The sequence below is a fragment of the Crocodylus siamensis genome, chromosome 1 (genome assembly GCF_052110815.1).
Source record: "Crocodylus siamensis isolate JL-2025a chromosome 1, ASM5211081v1, whole genome shotgun sequence".
In the NCBI taxonomy this organism is placed as follows: Eukaryota; Metazoa; Chordata; order Crocodylia; family Crocodylidae; genus Crocodylus; species Crocodylus siamensis.
In genome coordinates this window covers 197,682,827-197,709,475 of record NC_143395.1, presented here as the reverse complement: position 1 = coordinate 197,709,475, position 26,649 = coordinate 197,682,827, and the positions used below count along the sequence as shown (strand labels likewise).

The following is a 26,649-nucleotide window of genomic DNA, read 5'->3' as shown; positions in this document are numbered from 1 at the left end:
TGAAATTTTATCCTAAAAATAATTATGTTGCTAGTTCTATTTATATTAAGAGTGTTTTGGTTACAGGTTTCTGCCTGTCCCCCTTTTGCAGTGAATTTTGTACACAGCTAAGGTGTCACTTATGTTCCCAAGTATTTATCAACAAAAACGGTAATTAGCTTTTATTCTGCCCTTCTACTGCATGGCAGTCATTTTAGATAGCAAAGAGTGACAGGATAGCTGCAATGTGTCTGTAGATCCTGCAATGTGTCTGTAGATCTTCTAATAGTTTGTGCAGGTAGCCATACCCAGCAGCTGTGACTTATTCCAGTCCAATGGGTGCTCCTAGGGGGAGATCTTGCTGAGTCGAACAACATTGTGGAATTCACAGCTCTGTGTGGAAGTGCCTCTTTAGACTGAAGCAGTAAGGTGCTACCAAACCTGGTAAGGCTCAGAGCTATAGGCGACTGGTAGGAGGTGCACGGGGGTGCACATTTCTCCCACCCACCCCTGACGGGGCCAGTGCCCCCCCCCCCCCCCCGACAGCTGATGCTGATGGCAGGTCTGGTGCTCCCCTTGACAGGGTTGCCACCGTCAGCAGCTTCTGCAGGTGCCTCCCCAGATTCAGGAGGTACCAGCCACTCATGCCCAAAGCCCTAAAAAGAACCGGAGTTTCTTTTAGGAAGGGACACATTTATTCTCTAGAAGCTCTGGAGGCAAAAAATGATGGTGTGTTTATAGATGTTTCTGAATTCTGCTTTGTTTAGTTGAAGGATTTAAGTTGCATGGAAGTGATATAATAGAGAATGATCCTCTGTGCACCTTGTTTTGGTTGCACAAAAGCTCTGCAAAATAAACATAAAATGCAAGAGAGAAAGCTGGGGAGGGTTGTTTTGTTTTAAATTTAATCCTGATTATTCATTAGGTTTCTCTCCAGCTGCATGGTCCCTGGCCTACCCACAGTCCCTTGCCTACCCATTCTCATTTAGAGCTTGATCCCAAGCCCATCCCAAGTAAATGGGATTGATTTATTTCAGTGGGGTTTGGAAACAGGCATTTAGATCTTCCCATCATCTCTCCTTAAATTGCAAATAAAGCATAAGCTGTGATTTAAAAAGATGTAATTTCAGTCCACTGTTTAACTAGTGGTTGTAAAAAATTAATAATGCATTGATAATTATATCACTATAGTCAGGATTCTAACAGTTTAGAACTCTTGCTATCTTACCACTCTTGCTGTCTTTTCTGATGTGTTGGAAACATGAACAATCCTCACTTAGACCTTGCTATAGAACCCCCAGTCCATGCAGAGCACCATTGGCATCCTGGGGGGTTCTTCATGGAGAAGAGTGCAGAATAAGAGCTCAGATATTTTTTCCTAGCACATAGTACCTCCATTAACCTTCCCACCTTGTTGACTCAGCTAGAGCTACATCTCCCTACTTTTTAAAAATGAGATGCGAGGTATATTATGCTTGGTATCCAGATTTTGAGGGACGCTAGAATTACTGACTATGAAGATTCAGCCACCCATGACTTTTCCAAGTCCACATAGCAAATCTGTAGTATAGATCATAGAATCACAGAAAATTAGGGCTGGAAGGGACCTCAGGAGGTCATCTAGTTCAACCCCCTGTTCAAAGCAGGACCAGTCCACTATATCATTCCAGCTAGGACTTTGTCAAGCCAGGCCTTAAAATCTCCAAGGATGGAGATTCCACCACCTTTCTAGGTAAGCCATTCCAGTACTTTATCATCCTCCTAGTGACAGAGCTTTTCCTAATATGCAACCTAAACTTCCAGTAGTGCAACTTGAGACCATTGTTCCTTGTTCTGTCATCTGTCACCACTGAGAACAGTCTGGCTCCATCATCTTTGAAAACACCCTTCAGGTAGTTGAAGGGTGCTATCAAATCCCCCTTCAGTCTTCTCTTCTGCAGACTAAATAAACCTGTTCCCTCAGCCTCTCCTCATAAGTCATGTGCCCCAGTGCCCTAACCATTTTCATTGCCCTCCTCTGGACTCTCTCCAACTTGTCCACATCCTTTCTATAGTGGGGGTCCCAAAACTGAACAAAGTACTCCACATGTGGCCTCACTAGTGCAGGATAAAGGGGATTAATCACTTCCTTTTGCCCTGCTGGCAACAATCCTACTGATGCAGCCCAGTATGCAGTTAGCCTTCTTGGCAACAAAAGTGCACTGTTGACTCATATCCAGCTTATTGTCCACTATAACCCCCAAGTCCTTTTCTGCAGAGCTGCTATTTAGCCAGTTGGCCCCAAGCTTGTAGTGGCGCATGGGGTTGTTCCATCCTAAGTGCAGGACTTTGCACTTGTCTTTGTTGAACACCATGAGATCTGTTTAGGCCCAATCCTCTAATTTGTCTAGCCACTCTGAATCCTAGCCTACCGTCCAGCATATCTACTGCTCCCCCCAGCTTGGTGTCATCTCCAAACTTGCTGAGGGTGTACTCCATTCCATTTTCCAGGTCATTAATGAAGATACTGAAAAAAACTGGCCTCAGGATTGACCCCTGGGGCAATCCATATCAAGCCATTGATCACTATCCATTGAGCCCAATGAGCCAGCCAGCTTTCTATCCACCCACAGAGCCAGTTATCACATCGTAGAAGGCAACTGGGTTGGTCAGGCATGTCTTGCCCTTGGTGAATCCATGCTGACTGCTCCTAATCACTTTCTTCTCTAAATGCATAGAAATGGATTCCTTGAGGACCTGCTCCACGATTCTTCTGGGGACTGAGGTGAGTCTGACTGGTCTGTAGTTTCCTTGGATTCTCCTTCCCTTAAAGATGGGTGCTATATTTGCAATCACATCAGCCAACTCCCTTAGCACCCTCAAATGTATTGCATCTGGGCCCATGCACTTGTATACATCCAGCATTTCTAAATAGTCCCTAACCTGTTCTTTCACCACTGCTCACCTTCTCCCAAAATTGTGCTGCCCATTGCAGTAGTCTGGGAGATGATCTTGCTTATGAAGACTGAGGTAAATAACTCATTGAGTCCTTCAGTCTTTTCCTCATCGTCTGTCTCTAGGTTACCTGCACCCCCAATTCAGTAAGTGACCCATGGTTTCCCTAACCTTTCTCTTGTTGCTAACCTACTTGTAGAAACCCTTCTTGTTACCCTTCATGTCCCTTGCTAGCTGCAACTCCAGTTGCACTCTGACCTTCCTGATTTCATCCCTTCATGCCCAAGCAACATTCTTATGCTCCTCCCTAGTCATCTGTCCAAGCTTTCCAAGCTTGTATGCCTCCTTTTTGTGTTTAAGCTCACTGAAGAGTTTTCTGCTAAGCCAAGCTGCTTGTCTGCCATCTTTCCTTCCTACACAGTTGGATGGTTTGTTCCTGCACCCTCAGTAAGATTTCTTTAAAACAGAACCAGTTCTTCTGGACTCCTTTTCCCCTCAGACTGGCCTCCCTGGGGATTCTGCCCATCAGTTTTCTGAGGAGTCAGTCTGCTCTTGTGAAGTCCAGGGTATGATTGGACGAGGAATTAGATTATTTTGCTTTCTGCCTCTTCCTTGCCTTCTTACTACAATATCATCTTGTACTTGGTTAGTATTGTATGTTTCATTCATTAAGATGCCATACGGACTGCCTTTTATTAGGAAGGGTAGCAATTTGATGTTTCTAGTAAGGGTTCAAAACCTGGAATAAATGCCAGGAAAGACCTCATCATCTGAAGTATGATGAAAGAAGACATGTACAGTTTGTTCAATCCAACATGCCTGTATGAGTTGAAGGGTAAGTGTAGCAAGAACTCATCAGAAACTTGCCATTCTTCTGATCAAAAACACATTGGCTGTGTCTACACAAGACACTGACTGCATAGTAGCCCATGACTACTGTGCAATAGTGTCACGTGGCAAGAAGCGTAACGTGATACTACTGCACAATAGTCTTGGGTTACTGAACAGTCAGCATCATGAAAAAGCCATTCAGTGATGCTATTCAGCCTTTTAGTACTTGTTTATATGTCTCATGTAGACGTGACCGTTATATACAAAACCGGCATTTTCTAACAAGATCTGTTCCCTTTTGTAAGTAATATCTGCTTACATCAGTGAGAAAAGCCAGCTTTAAGCCATCTTGCTCTTATTAACACAGGAGAGCCTACATAGCTAGGATGTATTGGCTCCTGCACCATCAGTATAGTTTATAACTGTCAGCTGCAGAATCTTTACAACCAATGCTGTGCAACCTAGAGAAAACCCAGTGTGTCTTTCTGAATCCAATTCATAGCTGCTCAATAATGTAAAAATCATATTCACAAATGGGATTTAATGACTGATACTTACAACTTGGCTGCTTATTCACCTAATGCTATTCAGACAGCTTAAAAAGCTGATTGAATATTGTGAAAAAAAAATTGCCTGCTTATATAACAAATGAAAACTCCCAAAATTAATTGTATAAACCATGTGATAATTGTCTAAACCATCAGACATTTGTGTTCTGTGCTGGTTTTGCAGGAGGCTGTTAAAAAAGGATATCCCTCTTGCTTCCCTCCAGCCTCTTTAAGGTATTTGCTACAATAGATCATCTTCACTCCAGGGTCCATGCTCCTGGAATGTGACTAAGCAGGAAATACCACATACACCATTCTAAGGACTTCTCGTCCTGCCATTGCTACATATGCATGCACAGGAAGACAAATATATTCTGTCCTAGCCAAAGGAACACATCCTATAACAGTTGTGTGACTTCATGGCAGTTTTGTCTTAGGGGGCCACCACACTCAGTTACAGAAGTAATGTAGCTCTGTTACTGTGCTTCTTTGCATAGGTGAGAAGGCAGGAAAACTAATACCGCTGAACTAGAGTCTCTAGAAAAATGGGTGTTTCTCAGAAGAGCTGGTATTACTTGAATTGCTGATTCAAGGAGAATTATCATTGAAGAGTAAATGCAGCACAGTGCAGTTGACACTGATTAAAAGACTGGTCATTAAGCACTTAGGGACTACAGAGAAAAAAAAGGAAGGGTTATTACCATAAATATCCCAGTGCAAAAGAAAGTTATTCATAGGATAGTCACTAATGGTGCCACAAGGTGCAGATGTATATATCAGTACAGTGCTGGTCACCACCACAAATACCCAAAGTAGAGAGGTGCACCAACAAGATGCCCTAGCAGAATGGTCTCTATAGCAACCTTCCAACTCTTTCTCTCTCTGTAGCAAACCAACCTCCTGCTGCTGTTTCAAAGTGCATTGGCAGGAAGCAAAACAGACTCAGAAAGGGTCAGTGCCATACTCTGCCACCTTGGGTGGGCCAGATCTCCAGCTATCCTCTTGGAACTATCCAGCTTCATGTGCCTGTTAACTTCAGTGGAACTACACTCTCCTGCAGCAACTTGGCATAGTGCTGTGCCACCTGAGCAGCCTAGTGCTAGCCAGTAGTACCTCTGAGTGGCCTGAAGCCAGATAATCACAGCAGCAATAACAGTGCCAGAGCACGGCATCCCTGACACACGCCTCTACTAGAGGAATGTGACAGGCTATGCTGCATGGCCATTATGGACAATTACAAGCTGATCAGGATATCATCCAGCTTCTGGATATGTAACATGCAATTTACATTTCTGCTAAGAAGAAAACTGCCAGCTAGAAATGGTGACTTTGGGCCTGCAGTCAGCACCATACACATTTATAAAAGGGTGTTAGCTACATTTCAAGATGGAAGTATCTTTTTCTCTCTTATATGACTGATTAGTCAAAAACACCATCTTGAATGACATCCCAAGGTCAGTCGTGGCCACTGGTGAGCAGTATCTGTGTTGGTTTATTTTGTTCCTGCCATAAAGCTAGGTGTCAACGCCAACTGTTGTTTTCAGAGACCAGCTGAAATTAGAGTCTTTTTTTTTCCTGGTGCAAGCCATGCATCCTGAGTGCACTCTTATAGGATTCAGTGCCCTGCAGAAGTGCAGGGCACATTTTTCCCCACTCTGTACAATTTCAGCTTATTAAAGGCAGCTTCTTGAAAAAATTCATGGAGGGAAGACTTAGAGGCATCAGAAATGTTACTGATGGTAGAGTCCAGACAAGTTTTCCTTACTTTAATACCTGGGGAAAATCACATTGTGAACCAGCATTGTTCCTTCTTGGGTAAAGGTGATCAGATCTAATCAGAAGGTCCTTTCAAGGAGATGGTGGAGGTTTGTTTTTTTTAAGCGGGCCTGCAAAGAGTAGGATAATGAACTAAAAGAAGGAATATGTTGGGCTTAGAGATGCTACAACAAACTTTTGATGTAGAGAAGCTGATATTTAATTATCTGCATGTACCTGAAATCCTCAAGACCAGTGAATATGCAGCTGGCTGCAATGTTGCTCTTTCACTCTCTAGTATGCTATATTCACTGTTTCTGCAAGAATTGTTTTTTATGGCTTACTTCTTGCACTACCTCATATTCCAAAGCTGCTCTTCTCCTCAAGCAAATTAGTTATACACCTGTTTGAGCCATTGTCAGACTATTTCCTCACCACCTCACTGAAGATTGCCGTTCTGGTGTCTTGTATCAACCTAGGAGTCTGAGATTCAGGCAAACATGGTTTACCCTCATCCCAAATATTCAGTTGTAACCTCTGATTTTTATCTAAACCTGTGAATATACCTGTATTTTTTCTAACTAGGTGATGATTTTTCTGTGCATCAGTCTCCTTTCTACTAAAAAGAGATAATGATACTGACCTCCATTGAAAAGCACTTTGAAATTTCTTGCTCAAAGCCATTGTAAAAACTGGGTATTATTAATTATTGTTATTGTCCCTTTTGGCCTAGCTGGCATCAGAATCCCAATGAGCATCAGCATTCAGTGAATGAATAATTGCACCAGATCTAAGGTGGCTACAATTTCTGTCTCATTAAGTGTTGACAGAGCTAAGATATGTCCTAGAGTTCTGTCCACATTTTCACTCGGGTTTAGGACATAGCCTCTTATATTCTGTTTGAGACAAAAGTCTTGCAGTTTTTGTTCCAGCATTATAATAAGATGCTCCTCAGATGCTTTTTTTGTTTCAGAGAAAGCAAGGATGGTTATTTACCAACATTTTTTCCTCAAAGTTATTGGCTATATTGTTCCACAGCTTGACCTCCTTCCTTTATTGTGGAATCTTACAACAAATCCCTGGTTTAGTGAAAGGCAAGGTGTAATAGCTGAAAGGGGAATAGTACCTGAAGACGGAGGCCGGGGGTGTGTGCAGGCCTGGTGAACAATGCTTTCCAAAAATTTCTTGAGGAGCAGTGTTTTTGCTAAAACAAGTATGCCATTTCCCCATCTGTAAGATTAGTATAATGATACTGCCTCATTTATAAAAAGCTTTGAGGTCTATGGATGAAAGCGCTATAGAAGAGGTAGGTATTATTAACAGTACAGGCTACAGTCTCATAGAGCCACAGTTACTATGGTAAATAATTATTGTTTTATAAAGAATAAAACAGTATATTCATGCTGTTTCTGTATATATCCAAATGGTTTTATTTTCAGTTCCTTTCAAGAAACATATGTATAGAACCATGTAGTCCAGGATAGAGCCTTTGAAAGGAACACTTACAGATTCTTCCTAATGTGACTTTTAAGAGAAAAAAAGAGCAAACCTCCACTGACATATTTTTGTTTAAACTTGCATCATACAGAAGTTCTTGTGTATAACTCCTTGGTAAAAATTGGGTGTTTTTTTTTTCATTTTTTATGATTCAAATGGGGCTTGAAATTAAAATAGCTCTGTTTATTCACGTTCTTGTTTGTGTACTATCTTTGTTGACCTCAGCAGGACTCTAGAAGAAGGGATATTAATCATTTTGTGCTCTCTCTCTTGGTTTTGCAATAGCAGGGTTCAAATGATGTATGTCCTGTATAACAGTGGATGTTTTTCATATTTCTGAGGAACACATGGTAAATTAAAACAAAAGCCTTGTGAGACTGTTGAAGAAGCAGATTATTGGATGATCATGCTGGGAAAGTTCTCTTAGGTTTCTTAGCGCAGCCTCCTGCAGCTACGGATTTCATTAAGGTGCGGAGCACCCAGATCAAGGGAAAAGCAGAAAGACCCTGCTTTCTGCACCTTTTTTTACAGCATCTAATGAAGCAAGCTTCAGCTCATGAAAGCTTGTGCTATATGTGTATATGGTTAGTCTATAAGGTGCAAATCTACACTGCCTTCTATAAAAAAGGACTCAAACATATGTTTAATTTGAAGCAAGCACATGAGCAATCCCACTCCAATGAAACTAGTGCACTCTTAAAATTAAACAGATGTTTTCGGTTGGTTGTAAGTGCACAGTGCTTTGCAAGATCAAGCCCTACCTCTAAGTTTTGTTATAGCTAATTTCTTGAAGAATTCTAGTGACTGTGAACCACTAACAACTACCTATTCCAAGGGCTGGCAACCTTTATCAAGCTATGGGCTTCACAACCCAACCCCAGTCTACTGAGGCCCAAGTGGCTTTGGCAGCATATCAGCAGTTGGAGGGGGCTTTTCCTGCACCTACACTGGAGCCATGTAGCTGGGAGCTGCACCTGCACCACTGTTGTTTCTCTCAGCTCCCGCTCCCTGCTGCAGTGTAAGCACAGCTCCCACCTGGAGGGTAGCTGCACCAGGATAGGGGAGCTGAAAGCTGTTTCCATGCTGCTGCTGCTTCTCCCTCCCACATGAACGCCCCATATGACTTAGCCATGGTGCAGCTCCACTCTGGCTGGAAGCCATGCTTGTACCATAGCTTTAGAGAGGGAGAAGGACGGAGGAGGGCAGCAGAGAGAAGTGGCAGTAGCAGCAGTGGAGGCACAGCTTTCAGCTTCCCAGACGCAGCAATACTGTCTACCAGCTGGAAGGTGTACCTGTGCTGCAGCCTTGGGGGAATGGGGAGGAGGGTGGAAAGAAGCAGCAGTAGCATGGGCTCAGTTTCTAGCTCTCAACCACCACTGTAGCTCTTCACTGTTCAAACCCTGTGTCGGCTTGGGCACAGGCAAAGCCCTGTTGCTCCATGAGCTGATCTAGTGGCTCCGTGGGTTGAATGTGGCCCACAGGCTGTTCAGTGACAGCCTCTGTCCTGTTCCATTGTTTTATAAAGCTATAGTATCCAATTTAAAATGGCCTGTGGTTTCTGGTTAGCAACATATTAGAAGAATCCCTCCAAATACTTACAGTTTTTATTTGTGTACAAGCTTAGATCTAAAGTCATTTACAATTTTTAAATATTTTCAGTTGTGGTTTATTTAAATTTAGAGGTAATTTGGTCTCAAATAAATATTCTTAAACTAGAGAAATATTGAGCATTTTAAAAATCTTCTAAATAAATCATAGGTAATTTTTAAAAAATAGGACCAAACCACAGTGCACCTGAAAAAAAAAACCCAACCCTCTCCTCTGAGTCTTTGCTTCCAAAGCCCTCATGTTCTCAAGTGTGCTTTAGGCATTTATCCAATTTGCACAAGTGTGGGATTTTGTCTGTACAGTGGGCAAGTAATGTATTTTCTGGGTCACTCACCTGCTCTAAAAATGTGTTAGCAAGAGTCAGTGTGGCTTTGTTAGGAAAGCTGAAGGCAAATATAAATAATAGAATCAGAAATCTGTTAAAGCTGGAAAGGTAACTCAGGAGGTGACCTAATTTAAATCCCTGCTGAAAGCAGGACCATCCTTTTTTGAACCGCCACAGACAGATTTTTGTCTAACCTGAACTTAAAAACTTTCAGGGATGGAAGTTCCACCACCTTTCTTTATGGATATTTTCATAATCATGATTAGTGTTATCTATGACAGAGGGAAAATGGTCCACATGGTAGAAGTTGACTGCTCTGAGATAACTGAAGTATATTATGCTATAAGTCCCTGTGTGTAAGTCGTGATTTACAGAAAGGATTTGCATTTTCACTCGAGCACTCTGCAAGTTGAGTAAGCATTTTTAATGGAGTTAGTTAAGTATGCAGACCTCTAAGTGGATGGAATTGGCTGTCCACATGCAAAAGCAACTCCTGTGATTCAATCAAGAAAAGCCACCTTTGTCAGCAGTTGCAAGTGCAGCAGCAGACAGGCACTCTGCCCTCCCAGGTGGAAGCAATATGACAGGTGGCACAGTAGTAGAAGCGTTCACAGATAACAGTAGAAGAAGAAATGCAAAAAAGCTATCCTAATAATAAAAAAATACATTTTTTCTGAGCAGCATATTCCTTTCCTAACAATGGCAATATATGTTCTCTGCCCTGTATTAGTTAATGACCAGTATTTAATTTAATAAATGAATATAGAATAAACAAGTTAGCATTTACCATTGACCTATCAATTATGATGTTTTATTACTCCTCTGGGGAACATATGTAGCGATTTGTCTGACATTTTGTTAAAATAAGGTTGTATTATGGGACCAATCCACCTAATTCCTTATTCCCTGGGGCGAGGCAGTGTACTTAGCTGTTAGAAAGGTGATTTCTGAAGCATGACAGCTGTTGGTGTTGGGGCTATTGTGCGGTGAACAAAAACGGTTATATTCTGCTCCTATGTTGCCTTTGTATCATTGATATAGGAGCCATTTCATAAATTAGATACCACTCTTTTCCAGCAAATTGTATTACTGCATTATATTTCATTGTTGGACTACATTTTTTTGAAAATAACAGCACCATAGTGGAAGGAAATAGTTGAACTTAGGCCTTGCTGGAAGGCATATGGAGTTTTGATCCCATTAGCTGCTGACATTCCTGTCTGATTGGTTTGGTTAATTAGATACGTTTGCAGAAGTTTCTTCCATCCTCATAAGCTTTTTACCACCTTATTAGTTTTGTTTAAAAGCCATGTTTCAGTAAATACATTGCTAGTAATTTTCCCCCAGAAGGCATTGCTTTTTTTAGGAAACTGCTACCCATCAAGAATCCTCCCATGCAGAAAATCTTTCTCAGTCCATGTTTGCAAAACACAGAGCATTCATGGTACACCCAGGCACCCCTACTTTGTTCCCTGAATTCTGCTGATAATGTATTAACTCAAGGGAATTGTTTTACTATAACAGAACAAAGCATGGTTTGGAACATTCAGCCTATCCCACTGTTGAATTGAATCATGATCTCACTGAGGCTGATAGCAAACTCTCAATCCTTTCACTGGGGCATGGATTTCATCCTTGCTATCTAGCTGTTCCTAGAAGTCAGAAGGTTCTTAACTGTTGAAAGGTATGGGCTCTGAAACATCCAAATGGTATTAAGGATTTATAATAGAGATGAAACCGTTTGAAAACCAACTCTAATTTCCATTAACATATTTGTGATTATAAAAAATCTTACACTGTAGTGCATGTGTTAATACAAAAATGAAGGGGTGCATCTACATGTGCAAATGCTCTGAGGGAGGTTTACTCTAGAGTAATTTAGTTTAAACTAAGCCCACCCCGGGCAGGCATCTACATGTGCAGAGAAGCAGGAGCAGATTTGCTACTCATGGCAGCAGTCTGCTCCTGCCGCCACTGGCCCTGCACCAGCCCCCTGCACCAACAGAAGAAGCTCTAGTTTCCAGGGGCTAGCAGGGAACATGGGGCCAGGAGACAGCTAGCTCCTGGCAGGGGCTGGGACATTGCTCCCTGCCCCCAGGAACTGCCTGTTGCCAGGGTAGGCTCTGCCACTGGAGCCTAGGTGGGGATACTGTCCCCCTGCCCCAGCACCAGGGACCTTCTAGCCCTCGTTTAGTGATTGTGGAGTGGGGGCTGGGAGATTCTTATCTCGCATCCTCCGCTCTGTGACTGCAGAGCTGGGGCTCAGAGATTCTTATCTCCCATCCTCAGGTCCACAACCGCAGAGCCAGGACTGGGAGAGTCTTATTTCAATACAATTTTCAATAATACAACACTCTAAGTGAGGTAAAGTATGATTACCATGTAAAGTACTTTCAGAGTTGGACCCCAGATTATTCCATTTAGGTGTATAAATGTAACATACTACATAAAGGTATGTTGCAAATTTTACTTTGTAAACTAAGCTCTGATAGTAAGTCCAGCAAATCATTCACATTAACGATCTCTGCAATCTGTCAGACATTCACTTTTTGTCAAATAAACATCTTCAAGCTTCCAAAATGGTAAAACATTATAAATGCATTTACTGGCTAGCATAAATGTCGGTGTACGTTAAATAGTACCATTTCTTTCTTACTTTGTTTATAATTATATACTAAAATTTATAAAATCCCCAGCAAAGCAAAATTTTTGACAGGATTGCCATGTTTTTCTTAAACAACTTTTCCTGATCATGACATGTGGATGTGGAGAGACTGTAGATGTGATATACCTTGCTCAGTGGATGTGGGTTTTCCTGGCTCTGTGGATGCAGGGAGACCAGTGGATGTGATATACCTTGATTTTAGCAAGGTTTTTGATACAGTCTCCCACAACATTCTTGCAGGTAAGCCAAAGAAGTATTGGCTGGGTGAATGGACTGTAAGGTGGATAGAAAACTGGTTGAATCATCAAGTTCAGAAAACAATAATCAATGGCTTGATGTCTAGTTGGCAGCCGGTATCAAGTGAACTGCCCCAGGCGTCGGTCCCGAGGCTGGTTTTGTTCAACGTCTTCAATAATGACTTGGAAGATGACATAGCATGCACCCTTAGCAAGTTTGCAAATGACATCAAGCTGGGGGGAGTAGTAAATACACTCGAGGGTAGGACTAGGGCTATGCATCAGTACAGGCTGGGGGCTGACTGGTTGGGAAGTAGAAAAGGACATGGGGGTTATAGTGGACAATAAGCTGGATATGAGCCAGTAGTGTGCCCTTGTTGTAAGGAAGGTTAATGGCATACTGGGCTGCATCAGTAGGAGTGTTGCCAGCAGGGCAAAGGAAGTGATTATTCCCCTCTGTTCAGCCCAGGTGAGGCCCTACCTGGAGTATTGCGTTCAGTTTTGGGCTCCCCACTACAGAAAAGATGTGGACAAATTGGAGAGAGTCCAGTGGAGGGGAACCAAAATGGTGAAGGGGCTGGGGAACATGATTAATGAGGAAAGACTGAAAGAACTGGGCTTATTTAGTCTGCAGAACAGGAGACAGAGAGAATTTGATAGAAGCCTTCAACTACCTGAAGTGGGGTTTGAAAGGGGATGGAGCTAGACTGTTCTCAGTGGTGGTACATGACAGAACAAGGAGCAATGGTCTCAAGTTGCAGCAAGGAAAGTTTAGGTTAGATATTAGGAAGAACTTTCTCACTAGGAGGGTCATAAAACACTGGTACAGGTTACCCAGAGATGTGGTGGAATCTTCGTACTTGGAGGTTTTGAAGACCCGGGTAGACAAAGCCTTGGCTGGTCTAGTTGGTCTAGTTGATGATCTAGTTGGGGATGGTCCTGCTTTGAGCAGAGGGTAGGACTTCCAAGGTCCCTTCCAACCCTTGTTTTCTATGATTTGATTCTATGTCTCTAAAAACTGGTAGCAGCTGAAGAGTGAGAGATCAAATGAAGATGTGCTAGACTTTTCACATTTGACTCCTAATTAGATTGAACAAATTACTACACAATACAAACTTTCCTAGGATAGCTTCTGGAATGTTCTTGGAGAACTCGCATAATTGAGATTAATCCAGCTGGCCACTGGATGTCCTCATTGCACCGCAAAAAATTACAACTAGAAGAACATTTATCTGGCAGTAAAAAAACCAGAAAAAATTGATGGGCAAATGCACACATTAAACTTTGCCACTTTTTAACATCTTTTGGTATACAGTACTTCAAGGATGTGAATGGTCAACTTCTATTCCTTTCTTTAAGACAGTTGAGGCAGTTATGTTTAATATTTCTGTTCGTCCTAATAGGACATTTAATTGAATTGAGTATCCAGTGTGCTGAAATCTTACCTCTGGGTCTCCAATATTATAAAAGATCCTTGTCTGAGGCAAACTGTTTCTGCAAACTTTTTCTATTCTTTTGCTTTTTGTTATAAGCAGCATCTTTACAGTATCCTTTCTGTCAATATTCTACTTAATTGTTAATATGTTGAGTTACTACTTTGTCAGCTAATATGCTATAATAGATAAAAATGTCCAATTCTTAAAAAAATTCGTAAGAATTAGAAAGAATTATGTTGTTACCTGCTCTGTTTCCTAAGGATGATAGTGGGAAACCTGCTGGAAACTTTAGTTTTGCTTCCTGAGTAAGCAACAGTATAGAAATGTACAGTAAGAAAAGTGCATCTGACAAACAATAAAAGTAGCTCTGTTTTCTATTCTTCCCTTCAGTGCACACATGAATCTACAATTATACAGCCTGTGGCTTGTGTATGGGTACAACAAAAAGGAATAACTAAAATGCGAAGTGTGAAATACTTCAAGTTGAAAACTGATTCTGGGAAATTTGAAAACTATATACAACACACAGCCAAATGTTCTATCTAATGCACTATCATTTCTTGATGTCTCTCTCTCGTCCTTTCTGGCAGCTCTCTGTTGGCTAGTGAAACCTATGTAGTAGTACAGACTGGGTATTTTCAGTAGCAACCTAAACACATACATGCACCCCTTATGGCCATGTAGCATCATTAGACACCTGAACATGGAGTCAGCCACAACCTGTGACATCAGACTTAAGCTGAAGAACAAATGAGGGCTGTGTGTCTTTTGCCCCCACAGCTCAGTGGCTTAGTGCAGTCTTGTGGGAAGGTGAAGGTCCTGAGTTCTGTTCTTCTCTTTACTCGGAGGGGGTTTCAAAGTGACTGTTCTTGACTTCCCCCATGGCACTTTAGCCATCATACTGTGCGTTAGCCTTCATTCACTCCCTTCTCTAGCATGCTTTTCGAAGCTGAGCCACCATTTCAGTCATTTTTTACAAAGACACCATTACCACTTCTGCAAGAAAAACTGAAACATTTAACTCCAACCTATTAAACAAATGATACGGCAGCATTTTTGTGTACCTGTTTGGTTTGTGGTGATTCCAGGAAATTCATACTGTTGGTCATATCAATGAGCCATAACAGAAGTTTTTAATAAATGAAGTAATGCACTGCTAATGTCCTAATAGTTCTTTCAGGCTCTTCCTGGTTTTTTTAAATGTACATATATGTCTCTCTTGTTTATGTTCCAGTTAAGCTACGCTTTGAACCATATAAATCGAAAACTGACATTAGAACCTAAAGTATCTGTCAATGCAAGAATTGTAGTAGTGGGGGCATCCAATGTTGGAATCTCCTTCCTGGAAACCCTGATTTTTTGGTAAGCATGCTAGTTTTTGTTGATTTTTGTATAGCAAGGAGAATGGGCTCCTTTTTTATTTGAAAGGCTTCATTCTTTAATTAGGATTCAACCCAGCATCCGTTTCTTTAGATGCCGTTTTGCACCTACATTTGTTGCCTACATTTGAATTGGGGATTCAAATAATTAGTAGTTAAATCTACCACTGTTAGATCTGTGGGTGTACAGGGATAGGCCTGTCTGTAATAATGAATTGATTCTTCCATTCAAGAAGTGCTAATATAAATGTTTGCAGTTACAAAATTATACCTTGAAAAAGGAAAGCCTTCTCTGCAAGGGTCACTATGGATAGAAGTAAAATACGTACATTTTAGAATGAAAGGACATCCTGTACCTCAGGTGCTAAACACCTCCTTGTAAAGCAGGACTTACAGTATGTCTGTAAAGCCATGTGCTCTCAGAATCTAGGGAATAATGCTATAAGAATTCCAGTGGATTTGAAGTTAGCGTTCTGATATAGTAAATTAAAGCTGAGAGCCTAGACTAGAGCATGGTTTGGGTCCATCAGCATTGGCCAGCCAAACCGTGTTAGAACACTGTTTAGCTGCAGTTGTGTTTTATATCCTCTGTTAACATAATTCTTAAGTTTGGTTGCAAAGACAGCAGAAATGATGTTTATGTTCCTTCTGTTTATATCTATGTTTTATTAACCTTTGGAATTGTCAGTGCACATTGCCATCTTTAGCTAGATAAATAGTAGCAGAAACAAAGATGAAAACTCTTCCTTCCATTTACCTCTATGTGGCTTTAGTTTAGGGGTGACCAACCTGTGGCACAGATGCCACAAGTGGCACAGGCAGCCTTTGTGTGTGACACAGGAGATCAGAGAGTAGACAGACAGCACAGTTGCAAATAGGGCAGAAAACAGCAAATCAGACAGAGCACAGGGAAGGAAGAAGAAACCTGAGCAGCCGATAAAGCAGGAAGCATAGAGCTGAGAGCAGAAAGCAGAGTAGCAGATGGAGCAGGAGAAGGGGAATCAGAGATGCACTTGAGGAGGGTGCAGGGCTAATTTGTGGCACATCTGCCAACAAGATTGACCCCTACTGTTTTTGTTTCCAGAACTAGGTTCAATCCCCAGTCAGTATCTTTAAATGGAGAGATGAGGAAGAAGAGCTACACAAAACATGCTGGGCTGCAGCAATCCCTGCCTGCCAAAGAGTCATTTGGGAGTATAAGCAGCCAGCATAGTTGAGGGTATTTTTCAGGAGTAAAACTGCAACGCTGATGGCTCTAGTTGTATCATAAGTTTTCTGACCCAGAAGTAAACCAACTGTACTTGCAGAGTGGAAGAAAAAAATCAATGCTATTATTTTTAATAGTGTTGTCCAACTTGGACTTAGAAAGCTGAGCTTTTTAGTGCTCATTATCTTGTGACTTTCCAAGACTAAAGGCCATTGCTACTTCAGATCTAGTGAATTTATATTCTCCACTAAAAGAGTTGCTACTCATTTCTAGTTTTCATAGTTCACAATACCTAGAACCATCGTTGCTCCAGGTCTAAATACTGCAGTTTCTGGACCAGTGAGAGGGAATAGCACAGTGGCTTATTTGAGAGAGCCACTACCAGGCCCAGTAAGTTTACCATGTACACATAGCCTGTCAAATGTTGGTAGCAATCCTGATGTAATGGATTGGTGATCAGAATTCAGGTGAAAAGAACAAAGGTATGTAATAAATGAAGTGTATTCAGTAGGCAGAAAAAAGCAGAGCTTATTCTATGATTGTCTTGATATAATGTAAGAAAACAATAATGTTGTCTTATAGTGTACTCTTTTAATATGAAAGAGGTCTAATCTTATACCTACCTTGCTTGATGTCACTGCATTTTGGAGCACTCTTAAAGAACATATTTTTTTTTTATCATTTTACAGTGTTACTTTCTGGAAAGTATCGTTTTCTGCACAAATGCATTTTTTAAATTTCAAAATATCAGGGGATAGAGTTATTACAGCAGAATTCTCATTATAGGAACTACATATTGAAACAAAATAGTTGGAAAACATTGCAGCTTTAATGACTGCCTGATAAAATGAAGTTAAGGGTTTCTTTGTCTGCTATAGCAAATCTGGACATCACAAGCAGAGAAATCAATATGGCATTGGAAAGAAAAAGATAAAGACCTTTATGAATAGTATTGCATTAATACAAGCAAGGGAGAGGACATCTCCCTTTCCCCCTCCCATTCTTTTCTTTTGGCTTCCCTGATACTTTTTTTCTGAAGTTCCATACAATGTCCATTCTCAGTGTCAACTCTTTCTCCCCAACTCCTTTCAGAGTCTCTGTGGCATATCAGATATGTCTTTTAGCTGTCACTCATCTTCCTATCTCTTTTCCAGTGTTGTTAATTACTAACCCCTGTAATTGTATTATTTATAACTCTTACAAATATTATCATTAATTCATATTGTACTAGTGTCTAGCAGCCCTGACTGTTGTCATGCCTACTTGTGATAGCCACTGTGCATAAAAGAAGAGGCAGTTCCTTTTCTGAATAGCTTACAACATAAACAGCCAAAAAAGATGTAGTGTTATCTCCAGTTTACAAGTGAAGAACTGAGGCATATGAGATTGAGGCCCCTTCTACACATTACAATTATTACACAATTAACTGGTTAATTGTGCATTTTACTGAGAGCTACATGTGCGAAGTGCTTGTCACAACATAAAAACCAGCTATAAAGTTAGACCTCTATAAAATGTGTACTAACTTTATAGCTGGTTGCTATCCAGTTGCTATAGTATCCAGCTTTAATTTGCATGTGTAGCAAGGTCTGCCTCTGCTGCTGAGAGCCCCATCAGCTGACTGGGCTCCCAGCCCCAAGGTTGCACCATGCACCTCTGGGGCTGGTAGTCCTGCCGCTGAGCAGACTATCATCCCTGGCAGCTATGGCATGAGACTGCAATCTCCCAGTCCCAGGGATAAGTAGGGCACCCCGCAGCTGGGAGATCACAGCAACTGCAATTATCCAGCCACTGGGGTGCTCCACATACTTTCAGGACTGGGAGATCACAGCTATTGTGATCTCCCAGCTGCAGGGGTACTCCATGCACCCTTGAGGCTGGGAAGATCCCAGTGGAGTGCCCCCATGGCTTGGAAATTACAGCAGCGCAATCCTACAATTGCACCTCCTGCCATGCACATATGGCTTGGCAGGAGGCGCGATTGGGTGGCCTTCACCTGCATGTCTGCATGGGCCCTGAGTGTCTTGTTCATGGTCACACAGGAAGTCTGACAGCTGGGGACTGAACCCACATCTTCTGAGTCTTAGTTTAGCACCTTAAGCATAAACACGCCTTCTTATTCAGAATAGGATTTTAGTGCAAATATGACTGATGATCTCTGTTCTGCAATATTCCCACTGGCAAGGCTTCTGAGCCACAAATTTTATTCCAGTTAGGTTCCAAAAAGGGGCTCTTGCAGGACTTGTTTGTCTTATTTCAGAGACTTCAAACATGGTATAAATGAAACTTTCTGATTTCTGAAAAACTGAGTCTTGTCGCATAAAAGCAATTGAGGCCAAGCATCAAACTTTTACATATTTGTATATTAGTGAGCACACAAGTTGAAAAAAAGACAATTTTTAATTTTCACTTCATCAACTGGTAAAGACAGTCCCTTGATCAATGCAGAGAGACCTTTTAATACAATTTAATCGGCTCACGATTTTCTACTATTCTTTGCAAAGGCTACATGCACTAAAAATAGCTAGGTTGAATCAATTTATAAGACCCTAATCCTTAAAAGAGGAAGTAGTTTTCTCCTCATTATTCTTCCTACTTAATTATTTTACATTAGCAGTCACCATGGAAACACAAATATAATTCACTTACCTGCATAACAATCCCTAGAACTAGATTTTAGAAGTGATTTCAACTTGTTTGAGACCTGAAGAAATATATTTTTCATTAAATACTGGAAGAATAATAAGCATTATGTCTACTTGTTTGTAAGATATAGAGAACTGCATCTCAGTTCTATTGTACTGTAGCATTGAAAGCGGCAGTAGCACTGTAGTTCATGGAAAATCCATTTGAGGCAGAGCACACCAGTTATTTTTCTGGGAAGTTCAGTGCTCTCGATGTTTGAGCCATACAACAGAGCAGATTCTAACATCAGTTCTTATCACCTGAATGCACAACTAATCATTATAATCCGTGCTCCAAAATTATATTTTTAAAATTATTTTATGAAGTGGGTCCCTGGTCCTTTATTCTGACTCATTACCCTTGCCCAGAGTGGATATCAGAAGTTTCAGGAACACAGGGGCTGCTGGACAGAATCCGACAAGTGGCCAAACTCATTCAGAATCCTGTCTCTGAGAATGGGCATTATCAGCTGTTTCAAAAAGAAAAGTGCAAAAAATCCCATAGTGGGCTAGTATGGAAAAACTTGCCCGAAGTGGAAGCAGCTTCCTAACACTGCAATGCCACCCCCACCCCACCTGAGGTTTGTGCTCTGAAGTAGGAAGGTGTTTATCCATGATGCTTTATCCTACTTATTCTAAGTGCAGCTGTTCTCATTTTTCATATTTCCCTATCCAAATAAATGTACCGACTCCTTTTTTTGTTTCCTACAAGTATAAACTTGTAATTTACAATTTAGTTTTTAGTCAGAGGCCATTCTAGCTTGGTATGCACATGAGTAAGGATGTTTTCTTCAGGAAATGGCAAAATGAAAAGCGAGCAGAATTGCCGATTAATTTTCCACAGCCACACAGGCAAAAGTGGGTGAAGGTCTAAATCCTGCCTCCCCCCATTGGCATGGCCTTCCCCACTTGTGTATCCAGATGCAGGTGTGAAAGCAAGCTTCCAGAGGCCATGACTCCTCATCCCTAGACAAGAATATGAGGAGGGGCAAAAGAGGGGCAGGGAGCCAGCCGGCAGAGCTGCACCAGTGTGAGGGGGGAAGTGAATGGCATCATAATTAACTTCCCTGCAGGAGTGCGAGCAAGCAGGGAAGGAATTGTAATTCCCACAATTCCTATGCAGAGCTCCTCCTGGGGAGGGAAATTACATGCTTCCCCTTACACAAAGCCAAGAGTTAGGTCACTATCTAGGACCAAGGCAAAACTACAAAATAACAGGGCAACAGCACACCATTTGTTAAACTTGTGCAAGTCCTGCATGTAGGGCTGCCCTATAGCAGATGAAGCAGGCTAACAAATGCTTCTCTCAGGGAAAGGCAGTTCAGCCCAGCAACACAGAGGCTCAGGCCCTATTGTTCTCCAGCTTCCAAAGTATCATTTCTGATTGGTGCTCTTTCCTACTCTTTGTTGTACAGTGTCAGAAGAAAATCCTTTCACGTTTGGATTGAATCATGTCAAAGAGATACCAGTACCAGTTTTTTTAATGGAAGTTTTTTTTTGCATTGAAATATTTGGGGGGGGGGGTTGGGGGAAAAAAGCAGTTACAGGAAAAAGAGTTTGTTCGATATTTGAGTAAATTCATGAAGAGCTTGTTCTTCCAGTCTCAGGACTATGAATGATAAGTGTGAAAAAAAGGGCACACAAAAAACAAAAAGGCTCAGGACCCAAAATATTATGAATTTCATTTTAAAATAATAAGAAATTTTAACTAGTACGTTCTGGGTCCTTGTTCCTTTTCATTTGTTTTCTTTTATTGAGCTACCAGGGTTTATGTTTTCTAACTTTCACTTGTGTCATGGAGACAGGAAACTTCCTTTTTTTTTTTCTTGAGAGCCTGAGATTGTGATGTGATCACACAATTCCAGGAGCTGTGGCTTTAAAAAAAAAACAATGCTGAGGAGTCAGTGTTGGCAGCACTGCATTTTTGGCAGTTTATGGTATAAAGACTGCAATGAATGGCCCTAAATGAATTTATTTTAATATACTTTCCTTTAAATGAGTCCAGGTATGGGTTTATGTTCACATTGGAAAACTAAGTGACATCAACCCAACACATTGAAATAATCACAGCAACAAATATCAATATACTGGTCAAGCACCTTATAAAAATGTAAGCTGCTTTGAACCTTCAGCATTTCAGAGTTGGGAAATCAGATTCTTCACTGATTTATACATTGGTATAAATGTGCTTAATGCAATAAAAACACACAATTTAATCACTGAACTGCAAAAACTGCATCTGAAAATATTTTTCAAATATGAAATCTGTTTTCATATATGCATAATTTGAATATACTGAATAGCTGGCTCAATTCAGAGTTGGAAAAAAAAAACAACACCTGAAGGCTGAGATCAGCCATGAAAAGTACCAATATCAATACATTTGATTTGAGAGGATTGTAAGCAACAGGAAGCAGGGGTGTGGGATATAATAACTTTCTCATTTAATAACTCTTGCCTTAAGTGCAGCTCTGATGGATGTGGTTCATAGCATTTTGTATTTAGCATCTTCCCAAATATTGACAGTCTCCTCTCCCCACCCCCACCCCCCAAAAAAAATACTCCCCCTCTTGAATTCATAGTTTTATCAGGTTTTTTTGTTTGTTTTTACTAGTTCTTCATAAAGTTTTGAGTCAGGCGGGCTTAAAGAATGGCAGTTACAAGAGCAAAGATAGGCCAAGGAAAGAGATAATTCATGATATGTTGTTTTTAGTTTATTCCACCATATGATTCAGAAAGCAGCATGCTAACTAGCTAGCTCTGATAGCATTTGATTGAGCTTGGCGACAAGATCCCCAAAAGCTTCCTCACAGCAGTATCTTGTCATTGGTTCCAGTGTTGTGAACCAATTAGCTTTTTATCCATCTCTTTGCATATAGGTGGGGGAAGTGCCATTGTCTTCTGATTATGGGGAAAGTCCCTTTTAATCCATGATTTTGAAAATGTCCTTAATCCAACCTCTGGGGTAAACAATGACTTATTCTCTGGGGCCCTGAAAATATACATAAATGTACTATACAAATAACAATAAATGAAAGGTGGCTGAGATCACAAAATTTAACATAATGACCCAGAATAAAACATATTCCTCTTTGCGTTTAAAGACACTGGAATTATTTTTGCACTTTAAAAGGGGTTTAGGCTTAACATGTGCTTTAACTAGGCACTGAATCATGTGCTTAAAATGAAATTAGACAGGCTCATTAATGTGCTAAATCTCTGAGTTTCTGTCCAGAGGTCAGTTTCTCCCTTTTTAAATTTAAAGTATCTAAGAACAGCTTAGAAATAGTAGGGGCTTTTAAAGCCATATTTGTGTCAGAACAACTACAACTCCTGTTATCTGGCAGCACAGTATTACACAATATCCTGCACATCTGTCCTGTTTGGCAATAGCTAGCATAATGCTTGCTGTTTAATTAGGCTTTTTATCTTTACATTTGTCTGAGAACATCTGAAGCCTTCCATGTTGCCTGTCACTAATTAGTTGACTAATTAAATAGTTAGTGCTTACTTGCTGATCACAGAGCTAACATGTAATGAATGGTTTAGTGATCTTTATTGTTTTATACTATCTATCTTTGCCACATGAATTGATATACATGTGCTTCCTTTTGACTGCTTTTTCTTTCATACCAAGGCAAATCCAAAATAATGTTGTAGTCTACCATGTGTTCAGTGTCACCAGGCCTGCATCATTCAGACATTGTTGCCTTCCATCATTTCTAGTGAATAGAGATCAAGTTGTGACAGAGATAAATAGGATAGGTCATATCTTGCCTTGTTGTTAAATCAGTGTCACAATGAATACTGTCAGTGACGGATACTAGGCATAACCTATAGGGGAAGATAGAATCAAGATTATCCATACTAACAATTGTTTTGCATTCTCCTGCGAAAAATAATACTTAATTAGCATAGATATGTTATTACTTTCTAATGATGCAGCTTATTTAGGTTCTCCTTCAGCTTTAAAACCAATTTATATCAATTTTAAGCCTTTGCCATTTTAAGGACAATGTGCAAATATTATATCATGTAGGCGTTCCTATTTATTTTTTTTAAATTTAATTCCGAGCAAAACATATTTTACCACACAAAGGACTTGTCCCAAAACCCAAATAAGTCTGTTAGATCAACACTTGATATTTAAAAAATGTTGAATGATTAAGCACAGTTAGTAGCCTGGACATTTCATTGTAGAGCTTTGTATGTATAGAGAGCCTTAGAATTTTATGGGAATCTACAGACTGCAATTGAGAGTAAATAAACAAGCATCCCAGGTCACCATAATCCATTTATGTTATCCATTTATTTGTTAAAGTGACATTGGAAACTTTGCTTTTCAGCTCTGCTCATCATTATTTTTCCAAATATAAGTTTTCTTAACAAAAGATGATGTAGGAAAAGAGATTTGTTATCCATAGGTTCTGCAGAGCTGTAACTGTTGAGATCTTTCAGGTAAGCTATCAGCTGCCTCCTGGTTGGTTTTGAAGTATACCAGAATTTGAAGAGGAGTTAGCTGCCTAGTTAAGCTGTAGTTCTGCCCCCCTGGGGTTTGATTCCTGTTTACACAGGAAACCCTTGCTATTCGTGGGTTCGGCAGTCACGGTTTCAAATATTTGTAAATGCCAAACCCACATTTTAAATATACTTTATAGTTGTTTCTTATGGACTTTCTGAGATTGAAGTCCCCATCATGACCTAGTTTCAGCTCTGGATCCTCAAGCAGTCCTGTCTCCCATCCTATGCAGCTGCCAGTCTTTTGGCAGGAGAATATGGCACTGTGATGGCACTGTGATGGCACTGCAAAGAATATTCAATTTTGGTGTGGAGTGTTCTTCTTCTGTGTGTTCTTGTCATGCACATATGACCCCAAATCATCAGCAAAAGCCAGCAATCTGAAGCCCATTGAAATCAACGGATGTTCTTCTGTTGACTTCAGTGGGCTTTGGACTGGCCCAGGCTAGTTTTCTCAGTCAAGAGCAATATATGCAGTATTTGTGCCCAGTAATATCTAACAGGCAAACATTTAAAAATATTAATATTAATGTTTGGTGATAACATGTAGAGAAGGATTCAGATAAAACTGGGTTTCTAAAACAGACTTCTGGCATAAGGAAATGGGATACCATATTAAAAATGCCATGTTAACAAGCTAGAATTTCCACTGGATGTTACTCAGTAAGGCTAGGTACAGACAGTCAAAAAGCCTGAGGCTGAATTGATTCAGTCTTTGCGTGTTCGTCTAAGATGCACAGATTAAATTGAAACAGCAGTGAACAGACATTTACCTTTGATTCAGGACATACAACCATATGCCTGTCGTGGCTCAAACTAGAAGCCAGAGGGTGCTAGAGCATGGCTCTCTGGCAGTGTGTTCACTTCCTTTTCCTGCTGCAATGAGGTCTCTGGGATTTGCAGTCCTGAATTACAGCAGCAGGACTCTGCAGAATTGCTTATTACTTCCTCTTTCTGCTTCCAGGTACCTCTGGGATTTGTAGTCCACAGTTCCAACCAGCAGTAAGTTTGAGCAGGAGAAGGGGTGTTTATCCCCCCACCCTGGCCCCAGACCCTAGATCCCAGGTAGGGTTTGCCTGTAGGTGTGGACAGTCCCCATCTCTTCCCATCTTGCCCCGCCCCATCATAGACTGGGCTTCATCCCCAGCCAGGCTTGCTCCCCCTCCCCCATGTCAATCACCCCTCACTACTCCAGCAGGCCAGCCCTGCTCTGTGGAGCAGACAGCACAGCCTAGCCCAGCCCAGGGCTGCAAAGCATGCTGGGATGCTGGGGGACTGTGATTTAACTTGAACCAGGAAGGGGTCTGGGACAGAACTTTCATAAACGAGTGTGACTCAAATCAGTTCAGTCTGATACTACATTCGACCAGGTTCATCTTAAACCAGTTTCAGCCATTTTGAAACTGGTTTATATGCACTGAGCTTCTGTTCTGTCACAGGTTTAAACTAGTGTCTGATCACTTAAACCGGTTTAGGAGCAACTTCTGTTTCTAGCCTAAAAGTTCACGAGCCACTTTCTTGCCAAATTCACACTGCAGAAATGGAGGAGTAGCAAGAACAAAATCTTATACACTCCAGTTGTATTTTTTAAACATGCAGCTACTCTTTGCTTACTAATAGTTTTTTTGGCAAATAAGCAATGTAAGCTTTCCCTTACCAGGGATTTCACCTCTGCCAGCTGATTAGATTTAATCAACTCAGGATACTACTCCCAAGGTCATCTACCACAAGGGTTGAAAGGCCAGGCACAGATAACTCAAGATCAGATAGCATCACTCCTATAACTTGGCACAAACACAGCTCAGTGGGATTTAAAAATAAATAAATAAACCTTGCAATATTTTCAACTGATACTGAAACAGCTGGGAAAACAGAGCTAAAAATCTGGCAAGGAAGTACATCCACAGTAAAGGGAAGTCCTTTATATTTTGGGAAGAAGATGAGCATTGATCAGGTCCTAAACTTTTGAAAAACATGCTGTGCACTGGTGAATTCTTAACCTTGTCAAGCATGCAGCTAAGGAGGTTGCATGGCTATCTGACTGACTGTTCCACTGTGCACATTATAAAGCATGCCTCAGCTAACTCTAGTACTTTCTAAAGGTGTCTTGTTCTGTCTCATGGGCTCCCAGAAGTGTTAACCTCCTTTCAATTGTTATGGATGAAGTCACAAACCCTGAGTAAGAACTGGAAAGGGACTTCTTGGGTCATCAAGTGCTGTCCCCTGCTGTAGTAAGCAGATCATGATGTGTCATAATAACCCCTGCCATAAACTGATCAAGCTCCATCCTAAAACTGGTTAGTTTTTTTTGTATGTTCAGTACCCCTACAGGAAGGCTGTTCTTGAACCTCATGCTTCTGATGATTTGAAGCCTTTGAATTTCTGGTTTAAACTTTATTCATGTCCCATTCATGCTCATTAGTGTTCAGGGCCAGTTTGTAGCTATGCTGTCCTGGGAGACCAGCATCTGAATTGTGGCTGAGTGAGTCATAATGTGGTCCCTACTTTTGCCTTGCTCGCAGGAGCAGTAGGGCATGTTAGCTCTGTAACTGGCATAGCTTATTTCCTCCCTGCTTCACTTCAGCTGTGCTGAAAGTGTCTGGGAGCAGAGGCAAGGCTCCACACACCTCCTACCCATGACGTCCACCTACACAGTAGAGGGACTTGGAACCCCACACCAATTGCACTTCCCCATCCTTCACGTGGAGCAACAATTCAAGAAGCTATGTAAAATAGTAAGGAGCAACTTATGTCCCTTTGCTCCCCTGTCCAGGAGTGTAAGCCAACTCTCAGTTGAACATACAGTGAAATTTCTGTAGAGAGAAAACAGTGGATGAAAAGGTGCTCTCATTCCAGACTTCTTTCTAATTTGGCTGGAGATTTGGCTGGTTTGCCCTTCATTTTTGCTGTCTTTGTGGTTTTTGCTTTTATCTATCCCTAGGCCTTGGGTGTTTTATTGGTATGCAAGAAGAAATAATACAAATACCATTTATGAATATTGGAAGGATAATGAATAAAGGATAACTGTTGAGAGGACAGCTTGAAGA

The 26,649-nt window shown here is 41.0% G+C and overlaps 1 protein-coding gene across 1 annotated transcript in view; it reads left to right on the top strand.

Annotated features, from left to right (window-relative positions):
* CFAP61 (cilia and flagella associated protein 61) overlaps window positions 1-26,649 on the top strand; it is a 212,687-nt gene that overhangs the window by 91,581 nt on the left and 94,457 nt on the right. The window contains exon 18 of the mRNA XM_090051987.1: window positions 15,049-15,176. Within this exon, the coding sequence (XP_089908113.1) occupies window positions 15,049-15,176 (128 nt within the window). The remainder of the gene's footprint in view (window positions 1-15,048; window positions 15,177-26,649) is intronic.